The sequence below is a fragment of the Amborella trichopoda genome, chromosome 4 (genome assembly GCF_054954075.1).
Source record: "Amborella trichopoda isolate Santa Cruz 75 chromosome 4, AtrichopodaSantaCruz75HAP2 v2.0, whole genome shotgun sequence".
Lineage (NCBI taxonomy): Eukaryota > Viridiplantae > Streptophyta > Magnoliopsida > Amborellales > Amborellaceae > Amborella > Amborella trichopoda.
In genome coordinates, this window is record NC_142339.1 from 19,833,998 (window position 1) to 19,843,545 (window position 9,548).

Below are 9,548 nucleotides of genomic sequence, written 5' to 3' on the forward strand. Positions count from 1 at the left end.
CACAGGATTTAGGGTACGTCTCGCCAAAGCCCTCTAGCCAGCCGGGGACCAGACTTTCGGGCACGCCAGAAGCCCCAACTGGACTCCACTAGATGGGACCTACAGGGATACCTTGTACATCAAAGGCAAACTTGGTGTAGCAGCAGTGCCGATCAGAGGTTCGTAGCATTTGGCCTTTAAAAAAGGCATGGTTCTGTACAAGGAGGTCTTAACAAAGGCCTCATGCTCCAGAACCACAGATAGTCTCTTGAGGGTGTGGACTCTACAAAGATCTCTCAAACTTCTTGAATGATTGCACTTCTCGATTCTCTTGAAGCACAACATTCGGCGGGGCATGCTGTTGGAAGGTATTTTAACCAATAAGAGGCCCTCGCTCAATAAAGGCCTAACAAGCAGTGGATATTTCGATAGTCTCAAAACAGCCCCAAAACTGGCCAAGATCTTTATGAGGTCTCTTAAAAGTCTCCTGTCAATTTTTGTTGCATTCGACATGTCTATGGTAGTGTAGACTGAGAAACAGTTCCAATAGAATTGGCCTTTAGCACCCTGAAATGGACCCCTATAACTAGTGCTACAATTTCAGCATCTCAAATTGCTGTGAGACCACAACCATTGGATCCAACAAGGTTGAAAACCCCCAGGGGTCAAGTTTCAGCCCAAACGAACGCTCTAGAAAGAAGTTATAGGTGAAGGAGTAAAACAAGAGGAGCTGCACGCTGTTCTCGTGCGACCACCTTACAACACACCATTAAAGGGATAGTCACGACCAATGATGTTCGTTGCTCATGTCTCTATCGTCTCTCTTCGGATCATGCTCAAATTTGGTGAGCATGTTCGTCTAGTCGAGGCGAGCGATTCGATCTGTGGCACGCCCTGTGATGACACCCGAGCGCAAAGAAAAGCTAGAGAGAAGTTGCTGATCTGTGAAGAAAGTGCAAAAAATTCAGCAGCATCATGCCTCGCTCAACCTGCCAAATCACGCCGCTCGTGACCTCAATCGACGTGTGACTAATTCCATTGTGGGCATAAGGACTCGGACAATCTTTGTCCCGAACCCCATACATGATGAATGGTTAGATTCTACACACGAAGCTGATGAACTGACTGAAAATTTCATTGTCGAAATCCTTGATTTTGGCCAAAATTCCAAACTGGAAAAATCTTTGTTTGGTGTCCCATGATCGTAGCGGCATGCTCAATGAGATTCAGCAAATAAAACCTAGGAAAAATGTCAAGGAACGAACACACTATTCAAGTCACATGATCATACACCAAAAACACGTTCCATGGCTCGAAGTTAGTATCAAAATGATCGCCATGCAGAGCCCTACAAGAAAACAATCATCTTACGATCAACTAGGCATCAGAACGACCCCAGATCATCCATGTAAGTCCTAGGGAAACACAGGGACTGTTTTGAAATTCTACAGCTTGTTAAGAAGGGGCAAATATGTCATTTTGCACACTACTTTTTAATTTCTTTTAAATCAATTTAAGTTTAATTTTCAGCAATAAGGGTTACTTTTGATCATCTACCCATGTTTGGGCACACTTCTATATACAACCATTGTATGCAGAAAAGGGAGAAGGCATACACATACACACACAAGAGAGAGTTTTCACTTAATACAAGTTTCTCTTTCTTGCCATTGTTGTGTTATGCTTGAGAGAGAGGGTGAGGTGAGAGAAAATTTTGATCGGTACCTTTAGGGTTGAGTTAAATCTTCTCTTCCTTCTTTTTCTTTTCTTTTTCTCTCTCCCTTTTCCCCTCTTCTTCGTTCTGAGTCCCTCGTGGAGGCCTACACTGTAGTGGTAGTGCCGTGCATGCCTCTCCCTTGGTCTCATAGGTCACACATGGTGATGGCAGCACCATGCGCAAGTCTCCCTCCCCTCCTTTTCAACTGTCACTTTCTCTCAATGAAGTCTGTAGATGGTGCTGCCCATCACTGCTTACAGACATAGCTTTTATGTCTCAATGAAGAACATAGACGGCGAAGTGTGTTTCCGCCTACAGGAGTCTTCCTCTGCTGCGCATCTAGCATAGACAGCGGTACCTATCGTCGCCCGCTAGAGGCCCTGGCAATACCCATCCTGTGCCTTGTTAGGAGCCAACACCATCCACAAGGAATGCGCTGCCTCCTCACATTGCCCACCGCAATGTCTATCGATATCCGGCTTTCCCCTTTTCTTTGTCATCTCATTCTTTCCTCTCCACCTCTTTCTCTTCTCATTTGATTAGGGGTATGCCTAGCCTAGCGCCGACACGTCTATTTTAGTTCCGAGTAGTATTGCCGCCGTGCTGGACCTTGAACCAAGTCCATCTTGCTATCGCTCCAATTCGGCAACTTCTGGCCAACATGCTAGTCTCGCCCTTCCATCAATTTATCTTCTCCTTTCTACCTTTCGTCTAACCTTGCACTTCATCACCTTCTTCCATGAACATGCATTACCCCAAGACAAGGGTGGGTCTTTTTCGACCCACTTGTCATTGGTTAGTATACCTGCCCTTTCCCTCGAGCAAGGTTCTGAGAGAGCGATCTCAAGTCTCGGGTCCACCAGAGACTCGAGACAAGTGCCACCCGTTCATGTAGAGCTGGAGGGCGAGATCGAGGCACCTAACCATGTATCCTTGACAATGATAAGGTAAAAAGGGCTAGTTTAGAAAAAACACACCACTCCCATTATACAGTACATCTAGAGAGCACAAAAATGTATGAGGATCTAAAAATAGTCTTTTGGTGGAATAACATGAAGAGAGAAGTAGCACAATTTGTTTCCAAGTACTTGACCTGTCAACAAGTGAAGGTTGAACATCAGAAACCTGCTGGACAATTACAGCCCTTATTTGTGCCAAAATGGAAGTGGGAGCACCTAACAATCGATTTTATGTTTGGCTTGTCAAGATCAAGTTTGGGACATGATAATATTTGGGTTATTGTGGACCGACTCACTAAAGCCATACATTTCTTGTCGGTCCGTACTACTTATACAATGGATAAGTTGGCCAAATTATACATCAAGGAGATAGTAAGGCTGCATGGGGTGCCTGTTAGTATCGTGTCCATCAGAGACTCCAGATTTTCTTCAAGGTTTTAGAACAGCCTACAGTCGACTCTGGGGACCAAACTCACTTTTAGTACTGCTTTCCACCCTTATACTGATGGACAATCGGAAAGGACTATTCTGACCCTAGAAGAAATGTTGAGGGCCTGTATTACAGATTTCAAGGGAAGCTGGGATAATCATGTGCCTCTAATAGAATTTTCTTATAACAATAGTTTCCAGGACAGTATTCAGATGGCACCTTTTGAGGCATTGTATGGGAGGAAGTGCAGATCTCTTATATGTTGGGACGAGGTCGATGAAAGGAGGCTATTATGGCCAGAGATTATTCAGAAGACCTCAGAGAAGATTGCTCTAATTCTAGAAAAACTTCAAACGGCTCAAAGTCAGTAGAAGATTTATGCCAACAATCGAAGAAGGGATCTTGAATTCGAAGTGGGTGACCGAGTCTTCCTGAGGGTATTGCTAGCTAAGGGCATAATGAGGTTTGACAAAAAGGGGATACTAACTCCACAATTTATTGAACCCTTTGAGATTTTAGAGATAGTCGGAGTCGTGGCATATCGATTGGACCTGCCGCCTGAGCTAGCCAACATTCATGATATATTTCACCTGTCATTGTTAAGGAAATATCAGCCCGACCTGTCCCACATTCTCAAGTATGAGCCGATCCCGATTTGGGAAGATTTCACTTATGTGGAACAACCAATTGAGATTCTGAATAGAAGAGTCCAATTTTGGCGCAACAGAGAGATTCCCCTAGTCTAGGTTTTATGGCAGTACCATTTGAAAGAAGAGTCAACATGAGAGCGAAATGATGAAATCCAGGAAAAGTACACCTCCATTTATTTGAGTAACTGACGATTTTGAGGACAAAATCTTTTTTAAGGGGGGGATGATGTAAGGACCTGGACTATCTCGGCCGGTTGAGTGCACGATGGGATAAGTAGAGTGTGTGCCACGTGATCATATAGGGAAAGAAGAGTCATGCGGCGATGGAGTGCGCGGTAGTATGAGTCACACGACGATAATGTTCACGACAGGTAGGCACGGGAGAGACGTGCAATGGGAGGTGTGCGGTGATGATGTTCTCGACAGGTAGGCGCAGGAGAGGAAAGGGTTGTAGAGGAAGCATGCACGACGGAGTGAAGGACGCACGACGTGGTGAAAGGAAGAAGCACGAGGCGAAGAGAGAGAGCACACAGCGAAGTGAAGGGTGAACGGCACGTGCAAGTGGTAAGTGGTAACGCCGCACGAAGAGTGGGCAATCACCGGCTGGTCATTGCCACCCGTGTTTCTAGAATGTCTGAGTTGTGAGTGCCACTTGGAGAGTGCATGCTGACTTGTAGCCACTTGTCCAGATTTTTATGCCTTTTGGAGCCACTTGAACAATCACCACACCTTCAAGAGTACTTAACCCTCTTCTCTAACCCATGCCACTCATTTTTTTCTCTCATATCTCTCTCTCTAAGGCAAGGTTAGAAGAAGTGACTGTTGGTGCGTAGCCATTGTTGGGTGGATGAGAGCTGGGAGAAGAGAAGTGGAGAGGACACCATTGTTGTTTAAGTAAGTGGATCCATCACCATTGTGTTGCAATCATAAGGATGCATGGGGATATAGGCATATGTAATAAGCAATGGAAGTATATGTGATGTAGAAAATCTTTACGCATTTTTCACTGAAAATTTGGGGGTTTTGTTCTATGATAATGGTGGATGTTGTGAATGAGTGTATGATTATTAGATTATGTAAGAAAGGCATGTTGTATGTGTACATCATGAGAGAATGGTTGTTATCATGTTCCTCACCATGAAATGAAGGTTATCGAATGTACTCTTGAGACATGTTATATGCCACTGTGAAATTCTAGAATTATGTGTGTGCTTGAAGGAGACTTTTGAATAGTCAAATGGGGTCCGATTGACCTCAAATCACTACCATTGGAAAGATGTATGAGTCTGGTAAAATGTTTGTTTTTCCCATCATTGAAATTCTTTACAAGAATGAAGTTATGCTTCAAAATGAAAAGGTATATCACAATTGACTATTTTCTTGGATTTTTCACTAATACCACTATGGTCTTTGATTTTAACTAACCAAAAAAGGTTCATTTTGTGCCAAACCATAGCCATTTGAAAGATCATTGAATCGAATAAACTTTTCAAGGAGAAACTATTTTTAAATTCTTCTTAGATTGAAAATTAAACTTTGTTTTATGAAGGAATGTCACTATTGACAGTGTTGATAAAACTTCAAAACTCTCACCTCGTTTGGAACGAATCTTTGAACCACCAAATGAAATCCAATTGTTTTCAAATTAGCTTTGTTAGAAATATGTACGACTTGGCTCAAACTTTGATTTTTAAACCGTCACAATTTCCTTCACGGTTTCGGAGTTATTGTAATATGAAGTAGCGTATGTTGCTACCCCTTGTGTACGGCAGGGTGTAGCTAGTAAACCCTCACATCTTTTAATCTTTAAGAGGCCAAACGCAGTCCAATTGACTTCAAACCAATCCCATTTGAAGGATAGGTGGGTTTAGTATAAAATCGATTTCCGAATTATCCTCAAAATCTTAACGGTCTAAACGTTACGACCCGAATAGTGAGTACATATCATTGCCCTTGATGGCAGGAAATCGAGCTATAAGGCTTAACTGGAATAATGTCGTTATTACTATGATAATGTCATTATGAGACTTCTTAAATGTAATATGCCACTATCTAAGGTGATATTGCTGTTATCATGATGAAATATTTATATCGTCATCTTGTAATATTATGCTACTCATGCGATATGTGAATAGATACCTACTGTGTGAATGATGGTATCGTGCTGCTCATGCGATATATGAATAGATACCTACTGTGTGAATGATGGTATCATATTGCTCATGCAATATGTGAATAGATACTTATTGTTTGAATGATGGTATCATGCTGCTTATGTGATATGAGAAAGGGATACCTATTGTGTGAATGATGGTACCGTGCTGCCTATGTGATGTGTGAATGATGGTGCTGTCAGCTGTCTGATGGGAAGGGCAACTACTGTAAGAATAATGGTATCGGTAGCTGCGATCTTCCCCTGTCTCCCCATGATAGGACAGGAGTCAGGATGTGAATAATTGGGAGGGTCGTGCCCCCCAGATTTATATGGGCACTACTCCTTGGGTCACCCAATGGCAATGTAACTCTCTCTCGATAGAAGGGTATAAGGAGAGGGTCGTGTCTTGCAAGGCCACTGCCTGTTAAAAACCCCAGAGCGCTCGGGATATATGTGTGTGTGTGTGTGAGGGCATTACGAAGTAAAGCACCCACTTGTCATTGTCCTCTATCCTGAATGAGGGTAGAGGTTTTTAAGCAGTAGGATTGGCTTTACCTGAGTAATAGATCTTCTACTTTGGGAGTAGGGCCTTACTAGTTTTGTGACTGTGATTAGTTGTCCTTACTGTTCTACTTTAAATAAGATGATTGTGAGTTATGTAAATATATTATTAAAATGCTTTTATCTTATTATTGTTGGAATGATGGGGAGCATATTGGAGTGACGTTCGCGAGCTCCGATTGCGATCCCGCACTATGTCACCCTCAAACAGGGGCCAATGGGTGGGGTCGTGACATGAGACGTCGTGACTAAAACCCAGATCAAACTCTTGACGAATTGTTCTGATATTGCATCACGCAGTACAACAAGACTAAGCAGCAACTAATGACCCTGGCAAATTTGTCGCTGCCTAACAAAATCTAAGTGAGTCATTTACGGACTTCTTTAATAGATTCTGGGATGTTGCATCAAAGGTCATTGATTGTACACTATTTGAGTCTTCTCAAATTAGACTAGCCATAAAGAATGTGTTCCTTTAGTTGAAATTATATTTCAGTAAAAGCACTTGGCTTTTCTCTTTTGAATCAATGCTCAAAATGGTCTCTAAGCCCGCATAATAAGTTGTGCGGGCTTGGACGCACCAAACAATTTTCCATAAAAGAATGCTGGACTACAAAGAGAGAAAATGAATACGAGAGAACGAGTGAGAGTGAGAGGGAAGTGGGGCCCATTTGGTGGATTTTACACCCCGACATATACAAGAAAGTACAAAAGTGGTCAGAAAAAATTAGATGGCAAAAAACATATAAAAAATATAAAATGTAAAGCTAACAGATGTTTGTAATATCGGACCGCCTCATACACAATAGTGAACTAAAACTACACAGGGTTTCGGAATTTTTTGTTATTTGTGGGGGTTGATTGGTAATTTTAAACATCGGACCAGCTCTAAAAGATAAAAATAAAATAAATAAATTGACCAATGGGCAAAATTGAAGAATATTTGAAAAACATGATAAATTATGTCGTTCACCCATGTGTGAAAATCTGTTTTAAAACTAAGAAATGATCCTATAGGACCTTCCTCCACCCATGTGTGTAGGAACCTAAAGGATCACCATTAAATTTGGCATGGATCTATAGAAAAATCAAGTCCTCACCCATGTGATAACTTTTCTAGAGATCTGTGCAAACTTTAATGGTGATCCTTTGAGGTCCTAATTATATGGGTGGGGGAGGGTCCTATAGAATCATTACTCTTTAAAAATAGAATAAAATAAATTGACTAATATGGCAAAAATTAAGACTATTGGAAAACTGGATAAATTCAGTAATTTAGCCGTGTGTGGAAGTCCGTTTTTAGCGAGAGGACGGTATTTCCTGATATTGTCGATGCTTACAAAATCAAAACTTTCGTTTTCCTATACAACCCGCAGGTGCTGTGGAACTTCTCTTCTCTCTCTCTTTCTCTCTCTAAATCTTTGATTCTCTCTCTAGGCCACGCAAACATGATAGACCCAGAAGGAAGCAGGGAGGAGAACGTGTACATGGCGAAATTAGCAGAAGAGGCTGAGCGCTACGACGACATGCTCACCTACATCAACAAGGTGCTGGCCATCGCCGCCGATCCACAACAGCCTGAGCTGAGCACTGAGGAGCGGGGCCTTCTCTCTCTTGCCTACAATAACATCTTCGAGGCTCGTCGTATCTCATGGTGCATCGTCTCCTCTATGGAGCACTTCGATGGAGTGGCTGCCATTGATCACTTGCCCACGATTTCAGCATATCGCACCCGCATTGAGTCCGAGATTGAGGCCATCTGTGAATCCATTCTGCCGCTCATCGATTCACGCCTCATCTCCTCGGCCACCTCACGCGAGGCCAAGGCCTTCTATCTCCAGATGAAGGGCGACTATAATCGCTACATCGCTGAGATCAAGACTGGCGAGCAATGGCTGGAGGTGACCGAGGCCACCAACAGTGCCTACAAAGAAGCCACTGTAACAAACTTCTCCTCCTCTACGTCGTGTTTCTGTTTAGTTTCTTGCGTTTCAAGTCAAGAACGAAAATCAGTAAGTTAGATCGATATTTTCTCATGACGGGGTCGTCTCTTTCTCAGGAAATTGTGGAAGCGGATCTCAGCCCTGCTCACCCCACTCGCCTCGCCCTAGCCATCAGCTTCTCTGTTTTCTTGTACGAGATCCCCGACTGCCCTCACCGCGCCTGCAAATTGGCCAAACAGGTGATCTCTCTCTCCCTCCCTCTCTCTCTCTCTCTTCTCTGTCGGATTGATTGCAAGAGGCTGTGTCTATGCTTTGTAAAGCAGGCGTTTGATGATGCAGCGACGGCATTGGATACTTTGGGGAAGGGACAGTGCAAGAAAAGCAGAAATATGATGAAACTTCTTGAAGGCAACCTCTCGAAGTGGACCTCAGATATGAAGGTCTCTCTCTCTTCCTTGTTTCTTATGACCAAACCTCCTTCAATGAATCTTGCTTTTAAAACTTGTTTTCCGGCATTCCTGGTTTCTTGATTGGGTTACAGGAAGATAGGTCAGGTCAAGTGAAGGAGTCGGCACCCATTCCAGGAAGATAGGTCAGCTCAAGTGAAGGAATCTGCACCCATTCCAGACACCAAGCTGTAGCCAAATACTCTCTTCTCCAATCTCTCTTTCTGTTAGAGTAGTTTGTGGATAACTCTTTGGTTTTTCTCTTTCTCTTTCTTTTAGAGTAGTTGTGTGGATAACTCTTTGGTTTTTCTTTTCTTTTTTGCGGTCTCTGATGTTCACTTTTAAACTACTATTTATTCTGATCCCATTGACGGTTTTTCATATCAATGGTGTTGTGATCAGGTTTTAATTCAATTCGAAGTTGTTTCATATATATGGAGTAAAAGATTATCATTCAGTTTGTTGTCGACGTTCCTCAAACTTTTTAGTTGCCTATTTCAACATGTAATTTAGACTTTCCAATTGGTCCGGCATATAAAAAGAGGATTCTCTTAATCCTTAACCTCCAAGTTTCAAAAAATATTGTTTTTTTCAAATATTTCTTGAGTAACCCGTTCCTTAAAGGGTTATTTTAGCGCTCTTAAACTACAAAGCAATGGAATTGTATGTAATGAAATCATTTACCTTTACAAGGTGGCAACTATTTCT

The 9,548-nt window shown here is 42.5% G+C and overlaps 1 protein-coding gene across 2 annotated transcripts; it reads left to right on the plus strand.

Annotated features, from left to right (window-relative positions):
• The first annotated feature begins 7,710 nt into the window (after positions 1-7,710).
• On the plus strand, positions 7,711-9,297 carry LOC18423374 (14-3-3-like protein 16R). Of its 2 annotated transcripts, none has more exons than XM_020673272.2 (4): positions 7,711-8,391; positions 8,511-8,633; positions 8,718-8,834; positions 8,936-9,297. In XM_020673272.2, exons 1-4 carry the CDS (start codon positions 7,900-7,902, stop codon positions 8,984-8,986), a joined length of 783 nt encoding a protein of 260 aa, XP_020528931.1. In that variant the 5' UTR covers positions 7,711-7,899; the 3' UTR covers positions 8,987-9,297. The 2 variants fall into 2 exon arrangements, with proteins under 2 accessions (XP_020528931.1, XP_020528935.1); XM_020673276.2 differs by having other exon boundaries at positions 7,746-8,391; positions 8,734-8,834.
• The last annotated feature ends 251 nt before the right edge of the window (positions 9,298-9,548 follow it).